We start from the raw sequence: 22,663 nt of genomic DNA on the forward strand, positions 1-22,663 counted from the left end.
AATACAAATACAGAACAATCGAGCTGACACGTTAAAAAAAAAAAAAAAAGATTACAAAGGAAAAGAGCCATGGGGAAAGAAGGCCGCTGCGTTGCCAGCCCCTTGGGGATGTCGGCCTTCTCAGTGACTGCTGAGAGAGGGCCGGCCACAGTGGTCCTCTCTGTCACCCTGGCGCTCACCCATCTACGCGACAAATAGGGGAGAAGCAACATGCAGAGAGATTCTGCAGGGAAAGCAGGGTGCAGACGCAACCCAACCCCTGCAATGCGAAAGCCCTGCCCCTGGGCTCTGCCAGAGCTTCCCGCTGGACCAGAGGAGCACAGCCTCCCAGGAGAGCCCACCTTCTCACAAAGGAGAGTTCAGGGGAGACCAGGACTCCAGAAGTGCCCATCCTGCTGCAAACACAGGCAGCGCAAAATTAAAGGCACAGAAAATAAAGCAGCTCATCAGACAAAGAAAGGCCAGCAACTGTGACAGCTCCTCAAATTTTCACGAGAACAGCCGGGCTGAATTCAGTAGCACTGATTCAGGTGAGGGGCGCTTTCTAGGGATTAACAGTTGCCAGGGAGGAGCTGATGGCCGGAGGCAAAGCTGGGGAGGGGGACAGAAACCCTACCAGCCACCCCTCCTTCCCCAGGCAGGGCGGAGCTCCAGAGGGCGGGGTTTCAGAGCTGGGCTGAGGTCATGTGATGCCCCTGTCACTGTCACAGCTGGCACTGCAGGTGCTTCGGGGCAGGGGCGGCACCTCCTCCCACAGGGGCATCAGCCGTGGGGGCGCCACAGCAAGTGTCCAGGACGCGCCCTCGCCCAGCCGAGCTTCACAGTTCACGGCGCGTGCAAGCGAGTAGGACGCGGGGAGAGGGAGCCGGTGGCTTGGTGGTCATCCTGCCGCGTTTCAGCAGGGCCCCAGGGAGAAACCGCGTGGCTGCTAGAGCCGACCCCTCCGTTTGGAAATGGGGCCAATAGCACCCACCCTGTCCACTGAGGGCGCAGTGGACACCACCTGCCTGCACTCCCCGTCTGGCCCTCAGTCCTCCGTGGCTCACAGGCCAGGACCCCCATCATTATCTTTCTCTCTCACCAGCTCATGGCTGGAGGCGGCTGGGAGTACGTCCCAGGGGAATGACAGACACACAGCACACAGCACTGCCAGACAGGGACCCACACGACACCGCTGACGGGAGAGGACACAGAGGGGAAGCCCCTGTCCACCCTCACTGCAGGGAAGCAAGCCGGAGACAGGGGAAAGGAGACAGGGGCAGTCAGCCAGAAGGCCCTCATCATTTTAAAACGCAGGTGGTAATCGTGTGATAACAGTAACACTGTCAGAAACCAGAGGGACAACCAGACTTCTCTGGAGACAGAAGGAAATAGGGATGCTATGCTCCCCCCACCGCAGGGCATCCTCTCCCGGGGGCAGGTGCCTCTGGAAACACGTGTCACACGAGGGAGGAAGCATGTGGCACACATGTAGGGAACCATGCACATCACATGCGAGAAGACCTGTGTCTCACATGTGGGAGGAAACATACTATATGTGAGGGGAAGCACTGTCAAGTGTGAGAGGAACACACGTGTGACGTGAGCAGAACAGGCATGCATGTCTGAGATGAAACATGCACGCCGGGCGTGAGGACTGTTTCCGGCGGCACAGGTGTCCATGCACGCAGCCTGGCCCCCCTGCTCCCTCTCGCCTCTCCCTTCCCCCTGGGCTCCCTCCCCGGGGATGAGCCAAAGTACTATGAAAACACAGGCCCACCAGCAAGTGACACAACTCATCACAGCCTGAAGGCCTCAGCTCAGACACCCCCTTCTCTGTGACGCTGGCTCTGATGCCACCAGGAAGAAACTGGTGTCCTTCCGGCCACGTGCCACTCCGCCTGGACCTCTCTCCTCAGTGTCACTGCAGTTATCTGCACATCTATGTCACTGCATCATTGGAAGCTGAACTCGGGGCACAAATGTATCTGTTCCTTCTGTGAGTCTCACACCTAACACAGTGAGAGGAATCAGAGTCCTGTCACCACACTAAGTAAGCATTGCTGAGCAAATGAATGAATGAGTGAGTGAGTGAATGAATGACTGTCCCAACAAGGCCACGTACCTTTCCCGGAAACAGAAAAGAAACACCAGCAGGTCAGAAACACTCTTTCATTCCTATCGTCTGGATTCACAGCCAAAAGACCACCACAGGTGAAGAGTGTAAAGAGAAAGTTATAAACCTCAGCCTCCACCCTTTAATTCAACTGTGGCCAGAAAAAAATAACTGAAGCCAGAGGCTACAATCCTGAATCAGCAGCTTAATGAGGACTTTTTTTTTTTTTTTTTTTCCGGTACGCCGGCCTCTCACTGTTGCGGCCTCTCCCATTGCGGAGCACAGGCTCCGGACGCGCAGGCTCAGCGGCCATGGCTCACGGGCCCAGCTGCTCTGTGGCATGTGGGATCCTCCCGGACCGGGGCACGAACCCGTGTCCCCTGCATTGGCAGGCGGACTCTCAACCACTGCGCCACCAGGGAAGCCCTTAATGAGGACTTTGAAAGGAAAGAGCCGGCAGAGCACACAGTGGTTCTGCACCTAGCACTCAAGGAGCCTTACACACTGGAGGATGCGGCAGAGGTTACCAAGAGTTACGCACTTGTTACCATTAACTACCGAACTTTTCTGGACCTTACCATTGGAAAGTTGGATTTCTAAGACTGATTTTTAAGAGGAATCAAAGTCTCTCATCTAAGATGATAATGTTTCTTTCACTAGGCCCACGGACCGACGGCCCATATTCTAAAAGCCAGGACTGTTCCCGCAGAGAGTACATTTGATAAACAGGCATATGGAGCTGTAAAGTACGTTTGTCAGGAGGCTGATGTCCCCCCTGGCTTAGATAATTACGATCCATTATGACAGGGCCACATAAGAGGTGCTCCCTGACACTGGTTAGCAATGCAGATGCTTGGGCCCACCCCCGAGATTATCTTGTTTCAAAAAGGATTTCAGGAAGATTAAAGCACTTTACGTCATTTGGGGCTGATCCTTTCTTAGTATCATAACCAAATGGTATACAATTTTACCTGATAAAACCAGGTACAACGTAACTTATTAATGCCTTACACTACCTCATTTTGTTCTTAATTCATTTGTTTCTGTCAGCTTTTAATATTTTCTAGAAAAAATTTATAAGCATCCCTCATTAAATAATAATAACAATTTCTTTCTTTTCTTAATAAGTTTAAAAACTGATGTTCAGGAATCCCCTGGTGGTCCAGTGGTTAGGACTCTGAGCGTTCACCACTGAGGACGTGAGTTCAATCCCTGGTTGGGGAACTAACATCCTGAAAGCCGTGCGGCGCAGCCAAAAAAAATAAAAATAAAAACTGATGTTCTACCAAGAAGGTCAATGGTACAGGCCCGGAGCTGGGTGGAATTGAAACACAAGTAGATGAGAAAAAGGCAGTTAGTCGTCCACCTGGCTCTGTCCCCAGGCCTCTAACACCTCCCCCATCACAAACTCCACCCATCCATCCCCAGAGGAAACAGCTGTGCCTCCTGTCACCAGCTCCCTGTGCTGTCACCTGGTTAGCCTTCCCCTCTCTCCACCAACCAGCACCCCCAGGCTGCACGGTGCCGTCACCAGGTTTCCTCTTGCCCTGTGAGACAGCCACTGCTAACTATCTTTATAAATAAATCATTCCCATCTGACATTTTCCAGGAGGAAAGTAACACACACACATACACACATATTCAGAAAACTGGAAATTATAAAGAAACAATTTACATCACATTCACATTCCCTGAAGATAACCATGGCTCAAATTTCAAGCCCTTTTGACCTATTTCTAGTCTTTATTCTATGCTGAGATTCAATTTTGTACTTTATCTACTTTTTTTATAGAGGTATAATTGGCATAACATTACATCAGTTTCAGGTGTACAATGGAATGATTCGATATTTGTATATATTGCAGAACAATCTACTTTTTTTTTTTTACACAATAGTGATCGCACAGTATATACAATCTGAACATTTCACAGAATCACCTGAGAATTTTTAGGTTGTAACGCTTCTGAGGAGACTCAGCTTTTCAGGCGTGCAGTGAGGGAGCACACAGCCGACAGCGGCCAGGCTCAGCCAGGCTAATCGTGACTCTGCCATCGAGGATGGGAATGCCATAGGACCCAACCTACTACCTGCACGATGTGATCGCTTCTCGTGCTTTCACCATTCTATGCACCAATACGATATTATCCCTTGTATATAAAGCTTTTTCGACGTTTTGAGTATAAGAATTACGTGTTAAATAATATGAACATTTATTTATGAAGCTCTAGATGTATACCATCAAATTAGCTGCCATAATGACTATGCCAACATAAAGTCCCTCATCAACATGGGAGAGTGAGGATTTCACCACACCCCATGTGGCACTGAATACTCTTGGACAGCGATTTTAACACCATTACCCCCCAGTGACAACAGTAACTGGGTGGGGGCTGCACCACGTGACACCGCCTGACGTGCGTTTCCCCAAGACCAACGGCAGTGCACAACCCCGCAACATCCACGGCACCTGCAGACAACCCTACCTCTATTTGAGGATGAGGAAGACGAAGTCCAGCAAGGTTAATCCGTTCGCTCAAGGTCATACTTTTCTGTCAAGCCGTGGACTGAACCTCAATCTTGTGAGTATCCAACAGCCTTTCCACTATAGTGGCCAGGACAGCACACAGGTCACACCCTGTATATCTCCCTGGACCAACTGGCAGCGACAGCCTGGAACTCTATGTTGCAGCGGGATTACGGCCTCGTCCAGGCTCAGCTAGAGAGAGTGCTGTGAGCCATCAGAGCAGTCGACCACTGGCTGGGGTCAAAGGGGTGATGCTGACCTCGTACCCTGGGTTGCTTCTCAACCACTTACACGGTGAAACCTATATACCCACAAAACCAAAACACGAAACTACGGCAATAATGCTACACAGAATAAGTTTAAATTATTTAATTCAATCATCACATACAGTTGGCTATGTAAATCCCAATGAAAGTTTTATTTTGTTTGTGTGGCATTAATTTTCTCAAATGTTGCTTGAAAAATCAAGAATGAAATGGTTATAAAACCAAGAACAGGCTTAGTAATTAACATGTATACATTTGTCAAAAATAGTTACCTGATTATCATATTTTAGAGACTGCGTCCCAACCAGAAACCGAATGGCATCTGTTTCTGCCGTTTGAGGTGTGAGAGCACGTGCCTGCAGGAGGGAAGGAAAATGCACACACATGTATGAAGGTGGGATCTAACAGATTAGAAAGGCAGTTGCCTCTTCTACTGCTGATGGAGTAGCAACTGGTACAGAGCGCCTGCAAGGCAATTTAGAACCATGCACGAAGAGCCCTCAGCTCTTGTACACTTTGTGACACAATTCCACTTCCAAAGTGTATCTGGAAACAACTGTAAGTGGGCACAAAAATTAAGCAATAAAGATATAAGTTGTGTTCTTTAACAAAACCATTATTTATTTTCAACAGTAATTGATTGGTTGAACAAATTATTCTTCAATAACAGAGCAGAAAATGGCTCCCAGTGATGGCAGAACAGGTGGTTTAGGCCAAGTCTCCTGCAGAGCCAGCTGGAAATACTAAACCAAAGCTTGAGTTTGTTTCAAGGCTTCAGAAAGCTGCCAGTCAGGAAATGCAAGCTCCAGGAAAGGAGAGAAGTTAGAGGAGGGCTGACCTCCTACCCACTTTCGCCTGGAGGCCCTCATCAATTTGGAACAGGCGGCGAAGCGGTGATGCTGAGGAGAGCGTCTTACGGGCTCCCAGAGCTGGGCGAGCGGAGTGCAGGATCCTGGGGGGAGGAGGGGCCCGCAGAGCGTGAGGCTTTGGGGTGGGATCCTCCCCAGCCCGGGTCACAGGCCAGGCGCGAGGGCGAACTAGAGTGAGATGAACCTGCTCAGCCTGGAGCTCCAAGTCACCTCAGCCCTCGAGTGGATCTCAGGTGACCTGAGCCCGCTGGCGCTCCTGTGCCCGCCCGCCGCCTGCCCCAGACACCTCGCCCAGCCAAGTCTGGAGCTCACTTTTCAAACAGTGGCGAAGGCTTCTCTCCTCTCTTCTCAGACTCTGGGAAATCATACAAAAGCAGGAAGGAAAATGAAGAGCACAGACACAAACTCTGTCTTCAGTGAAATGTGGAAACATCTGTAATCCAAACGCGCCTGAGAACAAAGCCTCCGAGGCGGCCAAGGCCCCAGCTGAGAGAAGACGCCGCAGAGGACGCTGGCCGCGACACCCAGACACAGGCGGGGACAACACCAGGAACCGCCCGGGGGGGGTGGCAGAAACAGGTGCCCTGCACACGCCGGGACAAAAACAAGAGCAGGGCTGGGGACGGACTGGCATCTCCTCGGGAGCAGCCTGGGGCTCCGTGGGACGGAGTGGGAAGCCGGACTCTGCCAGACGCCGTGGCCTCGGGGTAAATGCCAGCTAAAGGGTTTACTCAACAAAGCCCTGAGCTGCAAGAACTCCTGTCGGCCCGGGCAGGGGCCTGGCCCACCTCCACCTACAGAGCCTACAGCGAGCTGCTGCACGCGAGGGCTCAGCCCTGGACATGATCTAGGGGCCAGCATGGGAGCCCTGCAAGGGCACCGCGAGGAGGGATGGGGAGGGGGAGGGGGAGGGGAGGAGACAACGGGAAAAGGCGTCAGAAGATGCAAGCATTAGGCGGATGCTGCCACAGAAGAGCCAGAGCCCGTGATTATACACACGGACACTCACCTACAGAACTCAATGGAGCAATCACCTCTTCACAAGCGAGAAAAGACTAGAGAGGGAAGGCAAGACAACCCCAGACAACTGAACCTGAGTCGACACAGCTGGAGGAACTGAAAACCAGACCCAATGCTGGAAGGACGCAAAGACAGAAACCCCAACGAATAATGTATGCAATATCTGAAGACACAACAAATCTACAGAATGAAACTATAAGATGGCTTTGTGCTTCAATTTGGCACTGTTAAAATGCAGTGTCTTCGTGCATTGGGTTGGAAGCAGCAGATCCACTGGCTATTTGATTACAGTTACTGTACGTCCTTTAAAATAATCTTCCACCCTTTAAGAAAAAGGGTCCTAAAACTCACCCAAGATTTGATGTATTACTTGTCTTTATAGTGTAAACAGATTTCCAGTCATCATCTTGCAGAGCGAGTATGAAAGGAACAGCACACCCTAGACCATCTATGTTATGGTAATAGAAACACAAGAACTTGGGCACTTGGCTCCAAGGGATGCAGGACAAGGAAGGGGAAACTCTGGGAGGAGAAACCGGCACCGGGTGCACAGCTAGTAAGGACGGCACTAACCAGGCAATCCAGGACACGCACACAAAGATAAGGTAAGGTACTCGACTTAAAATTCAAATTTTTTCTGCGCAAAAATCCTGAAAAGCTGGCTAAACAAGTCATGGAACCCTACTTGAATCAGCAGTCAACAATGTAATTAGAAAAACGAGAAACCTGAGTATAGATTTGGCAAAAGATTGTAATTAACTATATTGGGAGTCTGAAGGAAGACAGGAGAGCATAGAAAAGGCCCAAAATCCTCACGTGCCACGCCATCCAGTCGCCAGGTTATATCGAGAGATAAAAGCAAGAAGGTAAAGACTAGAAGAAACGCTTTTTAAAATGTTGAAAGTGGTTGTTCTCAAGAACTCAGAGAAGATGGAAAGGGAGTGCTTAGGGCTGGCTGATTTTTCCACTGACTGCTTAAACAACTCGTAAGGATTACTTGTTTTAAAAATTTTAAATACACAAAAAGAAAAAGAGCTAAAATCGTGAACACAAGTCAAAACGCTGCAGAAACACGGATGTGCTTGGCATTTTCTCATTTTAACGGCCCCTCTATGCTGGTCTTCTGCCTCTTATTTGCACAGTGGTGCCTCATTCTACCCTCCAAGCCTCATTACCTTCAGTCAATGGTCAATAATCAGATTCCCATCTTCTATGTAAACTGTTCTCCACAGTGATTTAAACATCACTGACAACCAAACCTCCACTATAACTTTCGGTTCTTTTATGTTTACTGTAGTAATGGTTCTTCAAACTCAAGAAAGCCATGGCCCACAGAGCTGTGTAAACAAGTGCAAAAATCAGCTACTTCTTTTAACATAAAAAAGAAAAAAATAGAGTGCCTGCTTCCAGGAACGCCAATGCTGGAGGAAAGGTACACAAGCAAATACACCGAAGTGAGTGGTGAGACTTAGGCCACAAGGAACGCCCGGGGCTGAGGGGAGGCGGCGGGGGCTCCCAAGCCGGGGGGTCGCGGGCAGAACCGCTGCGCCCCCCGTGTGTCACGCAGGCCCCCGGCCCGTCCTGGATGACCAGGGCCTCTGGCCCCCGAATCCCCAGTGACCTCGGCTGCACCGACGTCGCTGGGCTCTCCTGTCACCCACCTGGAACTCCAGGCCGTAGATCACCGGCGCGTCGTCCTCCATGCTGCGGCGGCTCACTCGCCTAAGGCCGGTCCCCGGAGCGGGTGCGCCCCACCTCAGCGTCCATTCATTCCCTCCAGCCCCGGCGGCGCCAAACCGGAACGCTTTCTGGCCCACCCCGGCTCCCGTAGGGCTCACTTCCGGTGTTTTCCTGATGAGTCATCAATGCGCTTCTCGCCGGCGGCCAATGGCGGCAGCGCCGGGCTTGTGCGCATGCCCACTTGGCTCCCATCCGGGCTCTCAGCTCCCAGGCCCCGGAGAGTGGGACTGCGAGGGGACAACCGGCCTGGGGACTCCCGCAGGGAGGCGGGGGCGGAGCGAAGCCGGCCCGGCCCGGCTCGCAGTTACGGCCGCCCGGCGGTCTGCAGCTCGGGCCCCTCCCTGCCCCATCGCCCCAGAGGGAATGGCTTCCCTGAGGCTGTGACGCTGTCGTTGGACGGCTGGGTGCCGGGACGCAGGCTTTGTAGGCACTGTCGTTAAGTTCTTCGCTCCAGCCTTACGGCTAAGGCATCATTCTTACATTTTACAGATAGGCCGCTACAAATTTCAGTGACAGTTGAGGGCACAGAGGGGTTAAGTTGGGGGGCTAGGGTATGTGTCTGGCCTGTCAGACTTAGGTAGGCCGGGACCAGGATCCTTAAAGTCAGGGACCGGGCTAGTTCATATCTGCAGGCGCCAGGCGGTGTGTGTGGCGTGGCCAAGGGATCGCACTGCCAGGGCTGGGGTGATGCCTGGCATCGAACCACTGGCATTGTTTGGCAGCATTTGCCTCTGTAGGGAGCCTGGTGGGAAGATCCTGGGGTCATTGGATCTCCAAGGACTGTCATGCTGGAGAGGTTGCCCCGCTCAGGCAGTACTCCCAAAGTGCCTGCCTTGACATTAGGCAATGCCTTTGGCAGACAGGAACGACATTGCATGGAGCCCCAAAATCCCCATAGCTGAACCTCCTTCACTAACCTGGGTCCCAGAGGTTTCCAGGACCATGCACCTCTCCTCCATCTGTGTGACCATTTAACTTTTCCCTCTTCCCTTAATCTTTGTTTCAAATAACGAGGTCTGGAATAGGTATATGAAAAGATGTTTGATATCACTGATCATCAGGGAAATGCAAATGAACCACAACGAGCTATCACCTCACACCTGTTAGAATGGTTGTCACCAAAAAGTTAAAAGTTAAGTGTTGGCAGGATTGGAGAAAAGGGAACCTTTGTACACTGCTGATGAGAATGTAAAAGGATACATCGACTATGGTAAACAGTATGGAGACGCCTCGAAAAATTAAAAATAGAGCTACCATATGATCTCACAATCCCACTTTCGAGATCTGAAGAAAATGAAATCCCTATCTTGAAGAGATATCTGCACTCCATGTTCACTGCAGGATTATTTGCAGTAGCTGAGACATGGAAACAACCTAAATGTGTGTGAGTTTGTGTGTGTGTGTGTATGCACACACTCAGCAAGGGCTCACTGCCTTATGCCCATAGAAGACAATACTATGGTACCAGCTTTTGAGAAAAGAATGATCTTTATTGTGAGGTTGACCAGTAAGGAAATGGGAGACAGGTCTCAAATCAGTCTCCCCAGTCCAAGGTTCAGGGTGAAATTTAAGGGGTTAGGGAAATTTCAAACTTGAAAGCTGATTGGTTAGCCTCAAATCAGTCCATATAAACTACCGGTGCTGCTGGAAGCCAGATTTTCCTTATTGAAAGATTTCTTGCCTCATAAAGGGCTCCAGTGACATTTCTATTTGAGTTCTGTAGACTGAAGATTCTTTGGGGGTCATCCTGGAGACACGTGCAGTGCTGTCTGTAAAATAACTCAAGGTTTGATTAATCAATTTAAGGAGAATAAGCAGTTTAAGCTGGTCAATGTTTTTTAACATGCTTTTTCATATATATAATGAAATATTATTCAACCTTAAAATGAAGGAGGTCCTGTCGTTTGTGACAACATGAATGAACCTAGAGGACATTGTGCTAAATGAAATAAGCCAGATACAGAAAGACAAATACAGTATGATTCCACATACATGTGGAATCTAAAAGAGAAAGTTGAAATCTTTGTAACAGAGAGTAGAATGGCGGTTACCAGAGGCTGAGGGGTGGGAGAAAAGGGAGATATTGATCAAAAAGTACAAACTTTCAATTATAAGATGAATAAGTTCTGGAGAGATAGTTAATAATAATGTATCCTATACTTGATAGCTAGTGGGAACATGCTATAAGGCACAGGAAGCTCAGCCCGGTGCTCTGTGATGACTTAGATGGGTGGGATGGTGGGAGGTCCAAGAGGGAGGGGATATATGTATACATACAGCTGACTCACTTTGTTGTACAGCAGAAACTAACAACATTGTAAAGCAATTATACTCCAATTTAAAAATATATACTATAATTGAAATTTGTGGAGAGTAGATTTCAAGTGTTTTCACCACAAACACAGAAAATGGGAAATAAGTGAGGTGATGAATAAGTTCATTAGTTCCATTGTGGTCATCATCTCACAATGTATAGATATATCAAAACATCACATTGTACACCTTAAATATATACGATTTTTATTTGTCAAAAATAAAATTTTTTTTACATCTTTATTGGAGTATAATTGCTTTACAATGGTGCGTTAGTTTCTGCTTTATAACAAAGGGAATCAGTTATACATATACATATGTTCCCGTATCTCTTCCCTCTTGCATCTCCCTCCCTCCCACCCTCCCTATCCCACCCCTCTAGGTGGTCACAAAGCACCGAGCTGATCTCCCTGTGCTATGCGGCTGCTTCCCACTAGCTATCTATTTTATGTTTGGTAGTGTATATATGTCCATGCCACTCTCTCACTTTGTCACAGCTTACCCTTCCCCCTCACCATATCCTCAAGTCCATTCTCTAGTAGGTCTGTGTCTTTATTCCTGTCTTATCCCTAGGTTCATGACATTTTTTTTCTTAGATTCCATATATATGTTTTAGCATACGGTATTTGTCTTTCTCTTTCTGAGTTCACTCTGTATGACAGACTCTAGGTCCATCCACCTCACTACAAATAACTCAATTTCGTTTCTTTTTATGTGCCACATCTTCTTTATCCATTCATCCGATGATGGACACTTAGGTTAGATATCAAAACATCATGTTGTACCCCTTAAATATATACGATTTTTATTTGTCAAAAATAAAATATTTTAAATCATTGAAAAGAATAAAGAATTGGCTGGGTCTGGTTTGGCTTAGTTGTGCTCCAGCGCCTAGCGCTGTGCCTGGTACTTAAGCTGGATAGGAATCCTTGGATGAACGAAGAGATCTGGGTGGTTACACCAGAAATCAAGGAAGCAGAGGCACAGACGTGGGCATCCTATTCACCGGCACCGTTTGCCTAAGATTAAGTTGCGGCGCTAAGGAATGCAGGATCTTCATACTGTTGGATTAAATCCACCCAGCTATTATTCGTATTATTATTACCATTTTTATCGTTAATGTGGTTACACAGTAGTACAGATGCATGGCAGGAAAAGTTGAAAAAACATATAGGCACAAAGACAAATCCCTGAAAATAAATGTTCCTAGGGTGCTTTGGCCAGGAAAATAAAGAGCTTAACCATCTCCCTTCCAGCTGTCCCTCTGCCACAGGTTTGTTTGTCGCCTCTGAGGGTCACAACGATTTCCCTCCCCAGTCCCAGGGGAGGGTTGAACTCCCCCCGCGTATTCCCCGCCCCCGATCCCCACCTTGGGGCCCACGCCCCGCCCACCAATGCGTGAACCGGAAACGCGCCGGGCGCTTGGCTCCTGCACTGGGCATGCGCGGGAGCAGGCGCGCGCAGGCGCAGAAGCTGCAGGAGGCGCCGATTCCAGTCACTCCTTCCCGGCTTCCTCTACCCTTCTCCTTGCACCCTGGGTTACGGCTGTAGGTGACCCTTTCTCCAACCCCAGGGGGCCGGTGGCAGGTGAGGACAGGGCCCGGGCTGTAGGGAGGGGGTCGTGCTGTCCCTAACCGCAGCCCCGCCGGCCCTCAGACACAGTCCGCCGGGGGTCTTCTCTCCGGGTCTCCTCCCCGGGGTGTCCTCCCCGAGGTTCTTCTCCCCGGGTCTCTCCTCTCCGGGCGTGTCTCCTCCCTAGGGTTCTCTTCCCGGGAGTTCTTTTCCCCGGGGTTTCCTCCCCGGAGGGTCTCTCCTCTCCGAGGGTGTTTCCTCCCCGGGGTCTCGTCTCTGTCCGTCCTCCCGCCAAGCCCAAGCTGGTCCTGCCGGGTCCGCAGCGCGGGCCTTCCCTTCCGGGGGCGGCCGTTGGCTGCACACCCCCGGAGCAGCCCCCAATGCTTGGCACCGAAAGCTGGGGAGGGGTCTGCGGCCCAGGTCCCAGCCGCGGCCCTCAGTGACTTCTTAGTCCTGGTTTACTCTCCGGCAGGTGAACGTTCACAGTGACTCGCCCGACCAGACTCAGTATTGTGCGGGCAAAATGCGGTGGTTTGTGTAAAAGCATGTAAGTCTTGTAAATGTTGGCTGATTCCTTCCAGGACAGCATCCAGGACAGAGCTGACTCACAAGAGTGCATATACTGGGAAGATATGAAAACACTTTTATTGTAAAAGAGCATAAGGCTCAAAGATGTGCTTTAAAATATGCCTGTTTTCCTCACCCTCATCCACAAAAGAGTTTGACCCCAATGAAACATTTCCTTGGACCTGCCGTATCTCTTTATAGCTACTGGAAAACACTATATTTAAATACTTCTTGTTTCTTTTCGTCAATTCAGAAGGTTGTACTGGATGGCATACAGCGAGTTAGGGCCCCTGTGTGATGGGCTGGGAGAAGGGATTGAGGACTTCAAATAGGATAAAATTCACCAGTCCGCACATCCTGTGATTTCAGACAGGATCTTCACCGTTCCAAGACTGTGTTACCACGCTGCTTCGTCATTAAACTTGTAATTACTATGTTTATGTGCAGCTCATCACAGTTTAAAAAGTTCCTGTGCATCCGTTGCTATTTAATCTTCATTATCCCAGTTTACAGATGAGGAAGCCGAGGCTAAAGGACTAAATCATTTTCAAAGGTCACCTTATTTATCACTGAAGCTAAGACTCAAGCAGTTACTCAGAGCGCTTTGTGCCTCCGCCTGCGGCTCTCGGTCACGACCTGTCTAGGAGCCTTACAAGGAGAGCAGAGGCAGAAAAACTGTTGGAATCCTGTCAGCATCAAGTATTGGTACTGTGGCTTTGGGCAAATCCCTTGACTTTCTCTGCTGTATGATGGGGCTAATACTTTGTGAGTTGATCCTAAGGATTAACTATGGTAACTCATGTAAAATGCTTGATCTGTGGTGGGTGTTCTTTACGTGGGGCTTTTATAAATATGTGCTAATTAGATTCCTACCTCATGGCATAGTTCTTTCATGGAAATACGGTTTACATTATTGCAATCTGGTAAAAGATTTGTAATTGCAGAGTCTTATGTCCAGAAAGGGAGCCTGAACAGCAGTAGTTTTCATTATTCTTAGTGAATTTAAATCACTTAAAGTTAGTACTTTAAAAATATTTTAAGGCATTAATTACGCTCATTGTGCAAAGAACTCAACTGGACAAAGAGAAAATCCGATTTCTTTGCTAGCATTTTGGTGCTGACATAGGCTTAAAACCATGTCTATGATTTCATAAAATTCATTAAATCAGTAGTAAGAGAAGCAAAGATTTATATCACATGCAAATCAAGAACAGATTCATATGCTTTTCCATTTTTAGATTATGAAATGTAAAGACTGCATGTAACATACATGGAAAACACAAAGTTCAAGTGCAGACCCGACGCCGTCTTCTGTCACTAGTGCTGCCAGCGGCTTAGACTCTCATGGGTCCCTCCCCCATCAAACCTCCCCTTGCTGTCACTTCCAAGCTCCTCCCCAACCGAATTGGGTGTTATTATCACCTTGTTTTTGTGTTCGTATTCCTAAAATAGTATATTGTTTCATTTTCATGTTTTGAACTTTATATGGAAAATCATACTGTTTATTTTTCTACTGGTTCTGGGTGCAGAATCAGATGTGTGAGATTCAAACATTGTTGCATTCACTGCAGGATGGCTCATTCGTTTTCACTGCTGTTTAGTATTCCATTTTTGAAAATACTGCTGTTTATTTATTATGGTGCCTATGGGCAGTGGTTCTTTCCAGATTTTTTATTTTGGGGGCTTTGAAAAGGGGGCGGCATTTTGTTTCTATTTTCTGTTTGTGACGTTCATGGTCATAACTTTTGGTGCCCATGTGCAGGAGTTCCTCCGTGATACATAAGTAGTGGGACCATTTTTGTCTCAACCAGGACTCTTGAGAGTGAAAAGAGGTGCTTAATTTTACTGCAACCATGAGTGTAAAGTGGAATCATTCTAGAAAAATCAAGTTGTATGGCTGTTGAAGCCACAGGACACATGCTTGTGAAATGTGTATCCCTTTCACCTTGTTCAAATCTTTGTGCAAAATATTTTTCTGTTGGATCGTCTGTAATCCTATTGATTTGTAGGAATTTTTAATATCATCTTGATATTATGAAGTCTGACAATATCAAGTGTAGGTGAATGTGTTGAACAAGAAGACTATTTACACACCGCTACTAAGTGTGTAAATTGGTACAACCACTTAGTAAAGCAATTTGGCGTTATCTGATAAAGAGGTGTATTCTCCATGAATGACCCACCGCACACGCTTAACTTTTAATAATGTCATGAAGGAGTTTTCACATGTACAGCAGGAGACATGTACAAGAATATTCATAACAGCACTGTCTGTAGATTCACAAACCTAACACCTCAAATATCCATCAACAGAAGAATAGATATTAGGCTGTGGAACCGTCACGCAGTAGAGCATCGTCAGCAAAGATGAGTGACTCACAGCTTCACGCCACTTACAGGGTTGGGTCTCAGGTTAAAAGTGGGGAGGGGAAACGAAGGAAAAAACTGAGAAATCTAACACGTCTGAGGAAACAAATGTGGAAAATTAAGGAAAAACAAGGGTGTGACAAACCTCAGAATATTAGCCCAGAAAAGGAGGGGAAGTAGGTGTTATAAACATTGTATCCACTCCGTTTAATAGAAGTTGTTTATAGAAAAGGGGCCTTCAGAAGAGTCAGGGAAAGGAGCAAGAACCTTCTCAGGTATCCCAGTGAAAGGGGTCAGAAAGCCGAGACGGAGCCCCCACCGCTGGCCCGTTCCATAGGCAGCCCTCTTTCCTGGGGCCGGGCGGCCTGTGTCACAGTTACTTAGTTTCCTCTCTGTCATCTCCTTGAGAGCCAGTAATGTAGCCTTAACGTAGCTGGTGTCTGAGACACAGTGGCGCTCGGCGAGCTATGATCCCTGACTTGCAGGGTGTCTCAGCCCAGTCCTTTGGCGATGCTTCTGATAAATGTGTAGTTTCCATTCAGAAATTAAGGTAAACAATTTAATTTTTACTCTGGGCTGGGTGACATCTGTGTAAACAGTGTCACTAGGAAACAGGTGACATTGATTTTCTAAATTAGATTGGATTAGAAGCAAGGTTACTGGAGAGAATCAAAACATAGTTACAGACTTAAGCATTGACTTGAAAGAGCGTTCCTCTTAGCTTTCTTCCTTTCAGAAGATGATTTCTTTAAAAACAAGAATTTTGGGTGAGTTGCTAAACGCAGAATTGCTTGTCAGAGTTTTATTCCTTGCCAAGCTGTTCTTCAGAAAGGTTGCATTCCCCTTGCCAATAAGTAAGTTTCCCTAAAATTCCCCAGAACTGTCACTTCTAAAAATCTTTGCCTATTTCACAGGTCACATTTTTTAAAATCATAGTTTCAATCTGGGTTTCTTTAATTATTGCTTAAGCAGTTGTTTCTTGCTGTAATGATCCAGTCCGCATAATGAATGGGTCTCGATAGTGATGAGTCTTCTCTTATTGCGTTGCCTGGTGAGAAGCAGCTCAAGGTCATCTGTGCACAGTCTTTCCTAGGTTCCCCCATTTTAGTCTGTCTTTCTCTGTATCTTGTAATACACACCAATTAACCTGGCAGTGACTTCTGCTTACTTTAAGAGTAGACTTTTCTCCACTTTTCCCTGCATATAAAGAAAGTATCTGTGTGATTTTGCCAGTTTTGATATTCTTCACCTTCTCCTGTAATTGTATGTATTGGACCTTATATCATACAGTTTTTCACAGGTGTCCGTTAACGTAGTAACGGGGCATCTGGCATTATCATCTGCACTGTTTTTATTCCGAGAAGGGCCCGGTTAACCAGCAGTAGTTCCTGGCATCTCCCGGGTCCCGGGCACTGTGTGGGCGCGGGGTACTTGAGTCCTCAGGGGCTTAGTCAGGGGCCCTGCTTCCATTCCTGGTCAGATGAGTCCCATCACTTCTCTGGTTCTTAGTGTCCTCATCTGTATTTTGGGGCAGCCGATGCCTGTCTCGTCTGGCTGTTGCAAAGGTTAAACAAAGTCATTGCCGTTCCGTGGTCTTCATGCTTAGTCTTCGTGTCCTGCCTGGGGAGGATCAGGGAAGAGCCTTACACGTTGGGGTTCGTCCACTCTGATGTTCCTGAGGCAGCCTCCCATTGGAGCTGTGAAACATTACAAGTAAAGGGGCTTTCGTTCCTTTTCATTGTATTTTTGACTTATTTATAGCTAATAATTATTAAGTGAATATGTAGTAAATGGGGAGTTAGTAACTGACTATGCTGGTCAAGAAACTTCTCCAAAATGTTTAACTTTGAACCTACTTTAAAGTAATCTTGCTTTTGGATCTCAGGGTGGTCCAGGCTATAAAAGGGAAAGAGAGCTAATTTGGAATACTGTGATGAAAGTGTTGACAGAGAAAAAAGTAATCTTATCTAGAGACCAGCTGAGTATAGTTACTTTTTTTTGTTTTTTTCTCTTTTGGTACAATTTTTAAAGGTTACAGTCCATTTACAGTTATTACAAAATATTGGGTATATTCCTCGTGTCATGCAATACATCCTTGTAGCCTGTCTCATAGCCAGTGGTTTGTACCTCTCACTCCCCCACCTCTGTATTGCCTCTCCCGCTCCCTGCTGGTAGCCACTAGTTTGTTCTCTGTACCTATGAGTCTCTTCTTTTTTTGTTATATTCACTTGTTTGTTGTATTTTTTAGATTCAACAAATAAGTGACATCATACAGTATTTGCCATTCTCTGACTTATTCCACTTGGCATAATGCCCTCCAAGTCCATCCATGTTGTTTCAAATAGAAAATTTTTGTTCTTTTTTATGGCTGAGTAGTATTCCATTGTGTGTACACGTGTGTGTGTGTGTGTGTGTGTGTATGTATATACACACATACATACATACCACATCGTCTTTATCCATTCATCTGTTGAAGGACACTTAGGCTGCTTCCATATCTTAGCAATTGTAAATAATGCTGCTATGAACATTGGGGTACGTGTATCTTTTTGAATTAGTGTTTTTTCTTTTTTTGAATATATACCCAGGAGTGGAATTGCTGGCTCATATGGTAGTTCCATTTTTAATTTTTTGTGAAACCTCCATACTGTTCTCCACAGTGGCTGCACCAACTTACATTCCCACCAACAGTGCAGGAGGGTTCCCTTTTCTCCACACCCTTGCCAACATTTTTTGTGTTCTTTTTGATGATAGCCATTCTGACAGGTGTAAGGTGGTATCTCACTGTGGTTCCGATTTACATTGATGATTAGTGATGTTGAGCATCTTTTCATGTGCCTGTTGGCCATCTGCATTTCCTCTTTGGAAAAATGTCTGTTTGGTTCTTCTGCCCATTTTTCAATTGGGTTGTTTGATTTTTTGATGTTGAGTTGTATGAACTGTTTATATATGTTGGATATTAATCCCTTATCAGTCACATCATTTGCAAATATTTTCTCCCATTCAGTTGGTTGTCTTTTCCTTTTGTCAAGGTTTCCTTTGCTGTGCAAAAACTTTTAAGTTTAGTTATTTGTTTATTTTTGCTTTTTTTTCCTTTGCCTTACAAGACAGATCCAAAATATTGCTGCGGTTTATGTCAAATAGTGTTCTGCCTGTGTGTTTCTCTAGGAGTTTTATAGTATCCACTCTTACATTTAGGTCTTTAATCTACTTTGAGTTTATTTTTGTATATGTTGTTACTATAGGCTGAAGTAGTCTTGTCTTGGGAAGGCTTGAGGGGAGAGGCGGAACTTCAGCTGCGTCTTAAAGAATGAGTAGGGTTTAAAAGGCTGAGACCTCACACCCGTTAGGATGACTACTGTCAAAAAGACAGAAAATTAGCTAGTGCTAGTGAGGATGTGGAGAAATGGGAACCGTTGTGCACTCTTGGTGGGGATGTAAAATGGTGTAACTAATGGAAGATAGTTTGGGTAGTTCTTCACAAGATTAAAAATAGAACTGCCACATGAATGATCCAGGAATCCCACTTCTGGGTTTTTACCCGAAAGAGTGGAAAGCAGGGTCTCGAAGAGATACTTGTACACCCATGTTCACAGCAGCAGTATTCATACTAGTCAAAAGATGGAAGTAATCTAAGTGTTCATCAACAGATAAATGGATAAACATGGTATGTACATACAATGGGATATTAACTCGGCCTCAAAAATAAGGAAATTCTGGGACTTCCCTGGTGGTCCAGTGGTAAAGAATCCACCTTACAATGCAGGGGACGTAGGTTTGGTCCCTGGTCAGGGAACTGAGATCCCACATGCTGTGGGGCAACTAAGCCTGCGCGCCGCAACTACTGAGCTCACGCACCTCAACTAGAGCCCGCGTGCCACAACTACAGAGCCCACGCGCCCTGGAGCCTGCACGCCACAACTAGAGAGAGAAAACCCACACGCCACAACTAGAGAGAAGCCCGCGCGCCGCAGTGAAGAGCCTGCACGCCGCAACTAAGACCTGACACAGCAGAAAATAAATAAAAAATAATAATAAATCGTTTTTTAAAAATAAGGAAATTCCGACATATGCAATAACATGGGTGAACTTGAGGACATTGTGCTCAGTGAAATAAGCCAAACACAAAAGGACAAATACCATATTTAGGGTCCCTCCCAGTGTAGTCAGATTCATAGAGACATACAAGAGAATGGTGGTTGCTAGGGGCTGGGGGAGCAGGAGATGGGGAGTTAGTGTTTATTGTATTATTTATTTCAGTTTTGCAGGATGAGAAGAGGTCTGGAGATGGGTGGTGGTGATGGTCGCACAACAAACTGAATGTACTCAATGCCACTGAACTATACACTTAGCAGTGATTGCGGTGGTAGATTTTATATGATGTGTCTTTTACCACAAAAATAAATAAATGGCTGGAGAAATGGAGGCTATTGAATTTTAAACCATTTGAATATATAGCTGATAAACTGATAAACATTTTTAGCCGACTTTTATTTTTTAAAGCAGTTTTAGATTCCCTGCAAAATTGAGAGGAAGGTGCAAAGCCTTCTCATCTCCCTGCTGCCCCGACACAGGCAGAGCCTCCCGCGTTATCCACATCCCCGCCAGATGGTGCGCTGGTTACAACTGATGGGCCTGTGTTGACACATCATAATCACCCAAAGTCCACAGTCTACGTTGTCTCTCTCTTGGTGTGGTACATTCTATGCATTTGAACAAATGTATATAATGATGTGTATCCACCATTACAAGGACACGAACTCACCATTTTTATAAATTCAAAAACAATTTCAGTAAGATAAAATCATCGTAATAGTAACTGAGATATAAGCTGATGAGTTGATGTGTGTTTGTTTCAGGTGACCATGGAGAGTGCTAGAGGTGCCGAGCAGCAGGCGCCCGAGCAGAGTGGCCCAGCCGAGGGGCCAGCCCAGAGCATGGCTCCGCAAGGGCCCCAGGAAGACCAACGGCAGCTCCTCTATCATGAGGAAACTATTGATCTCGGTGGAGACGAGTTTGGGTCAGAAGACTCGAATAACTTAGTGGACAAGCTCGACGAGCCCATGATGGAGAGCGTCCTCATCTCTGATTCCCCGAACAACAGCGAGGATGGCGCGGGGGACCTGGGTTGTTTGCAGGATGTCGTGGAGACTGCAGAAGGCGGCGCAGATCACAGACGGGAAAACGTCGTAGATGAAGAAGCGCTGGACGCTCTGAGTGATGATGGTGAAAGTGAGGGAGAGGACACACCTAAAGACGTCTCGGACATGACCCCCGACAGCAGAGCATCATTGAAGGAAGACCCAGAGCAAGAGGAGGTGAAAGACCTGCCCACCTTTGAGCATGAGGGTGCAGAGGACTTGGGCCCAGGGGACGTGAGGGCGCCCGCAGCGGGGCCGGCATCAGGACTGTCCCCCCAGCAGCCGTCCCCCAAAGACGAGCTGGTGCCCATGTGCACCATCTTCAGCCAGCCGCCGCCCGCCGGCTCCCAGCCCCAGGTCCTGCGCGATGGCTTCGAGTCCCAGATGGTGAAATCACCCAGTTTCAGCGGCGTGAGCGAAGCGGCCGCCAGGACCCCTCCTCAGGTGGTCCAGCCGAGCCCTAGCCTGAGCAAATTTTTTGGCGATACAACCAGCACTAACTCCTTGGCCTCGGACTTCTTTGATTCCTTCACAACCTCCACCTTCATCTCCGTCAGTAATCCCAATGCCAGCCCTTCGATTCCTGAAAGCTTGTCTTCACTCGCCGCTACCCCAGTGGGGGAAGACTCCCTGGGTTCTGCTGACCCTTCTTACTCCCCAGGGACGGAAAGATCAGAGTCAGGTGTTTCCACAGCTTCTCTGGAAATTCCTCAGTCTCCAAAACCGTTTTCACAGATCCAGGCTGTGTTTGCCGGGAGCGAGGACCCCTTTGCCACCGCCCTGAGCATGAGCGAGATGGACCGGAGAAACGACGCCTGGATTCCCGGGGAGGCGACCAGGAGCGTGCTGATTTCAGTCACCACCCAGCAGTGCAGCACGGTGTTCGTGGGCAAGGAGGACCTCACCATGCCGGGCCTCAAGTTCGACAACATCCAGGTGAGAGCACAGGGGCTTTAGAGCGAATGTGGGCTGCTGGGTGCTTCTCAGCAGAACTGGTGATTCTGTGTCCACAGCTCATTGCTTTTCATCTGTTTGTGTTTCATGTATATCCATGTGTAAAAAACCTTTCAAGGATTGAAAAACCCTTATTTTTCAGCAGTTCCAAAGATTCTGATTGCGGGAATCTTTATGATGTCACTAGGTAATTTGGAACCCTGCTGATTTCTCTGATATAATGTGGTTTAGGTACTAATCAGAGTCTTAGAAATAAGTACTAACAAGGTATTTGCGTAACAGTTCTCTGAAGTAGTTCTGAACTTTGCGTGATCAGTTTATTTATGACATCTGAGCTCTAGTAAATGATAAATCCCCGTTCCTCTTTTTAGATATGGAAAACTATATCTGCAGTACATATAATGTGCTTGATGTAGAAAGAGTTCTTATAGATTTGGTAAAAAAAAAAAAAATACGGATGGCCCCTCAAAATAATAAATCATAAAAATATATAAATATTACATACAGTAAATAGCAATATTAAAAAGTTCAATCTTACCAGTAATCAAAGGTGATAAAGTTATTTTCATTTTCTGTTGTCTAAGTTATTTATAATTATTCCATGTTTGTTAGAATGTGAGAAAATAGCCTGCTTAAGCAGCCCTGGTGGGACTGATAATTTGGTACAAACTTTCTTAAGTAAAGTTGTAAAACGCACGTCCAAACGCGCATATCCTTTGACCCAGAAATCCCACCCTTAGGAATTATTTGTAAGGAAATAATCTCACTGATGTACAAATACCCAGCTTTTGGGCTGCCCATCAGAGTGAGGTTTATAATTGCAAAGAACCTGAAACCATCTGAAAGTCCATTATCAAAAGGCTGGCTGAATACATTTGGCACATCTTGTTTTTTCAGTGGAATGTTTACGTAGGTATTAAAAATGATGTTATATTGAAATAAATATTTTTATCGTGAAAAAAAGAAAAAATAAAAATGATGTTATAGCAAAATACTTAATGAGGTTCGTATTTTATAAGATGGCATGTAGCTTGCCTTACGTGATAATGTTTTTGTAGGTATGTGTGTACGTCCATGTGAGGTTAGCTCAGTTGCATGTCAGGTGTAGTTTGTCCCGCCCGGGTTGCAGGTGGGATCATCAGTGTCTGTGCCACATGAGGTCTTGCGTGGGTCTCTCCTCTGGGAACTGAAGGAGGACCCTGCGGTCCTCAGCAGGCCCTCCCGGGGGAAGGAG

General features: G+C 46.9%; 2 protein-coding genes across 4 annotated transcripts in view; one reads left to right on the top strand and one right to left on the bottom strand.

Annotated features, from left to right (window-relative positions):
- Positions 1 to 8,560, bottom strand: part of EIPR1 (EARP complex and GARP complex interacting protein 1) — an 88,057-nt gene extending 79,497 nt beyond the window's left edge. For 2 of the 3 annotated variants that reach the window (XM_082851467.1, XM_082851469.1), the window contains exons 1-2: positions 8,437 to 8,560; positions 5,159 to 5,242 (exon numbers count right to left, since the gene is read on the bottom strand). In XM_082851467.1, the coding sequence (XP_082707593.1) occupies positions 5,159 to 5,242; positions 8,437 to 8,478 (126 nt within the window). In that variant the 5' untranslated portion in view covers positions 8,479 to 8,560. The remainder of the gene's footprint in view (positions 1 to 5,158; positions 5,243 to 8,436) is intronic. The other variant, XM_082851468.1, reaches the window with a different exon arrangement.
- A 3,775-nt stretch (positions 8,561 to 12,335) lies between these two features.
- TRAPPC12 (trafficking protein particle complex subunit 12) overlaps positions 12,336 to 22,663 on the top strand; it is a 62,499-nt gene continuing 52,171 nt past the window's right edge. The window contains exons 1-2 of the mRNA XM_082851524.1: positions 12,336 to 12,415; positions 20,194 to 21,411. Coding sequence (XP_082707650.1) covers positions 20,200 to 21,411 — 1,212 coding nt within the window. The 5' untranslated portion in view covers positions 12,336 to 12,415; positions 20,194 to 20,199. The remainder of the gene's footprint in view (positions 12,416 to 20,193; positions 21,412 to 22,663) is intronic.

This window comes from Leucopleurus acutus (genome assembly GCF_964270905.1).
Source record: "Leucopleurus acutus genome assembly, chromosome: 12".
Classification (NCBI taxonomy): Eukaryota; Metazoa; Chordata; class Mammalia; order Artiodactyla; family Delphinidae; genus Leucopleurus; species Leucopleurus acutus.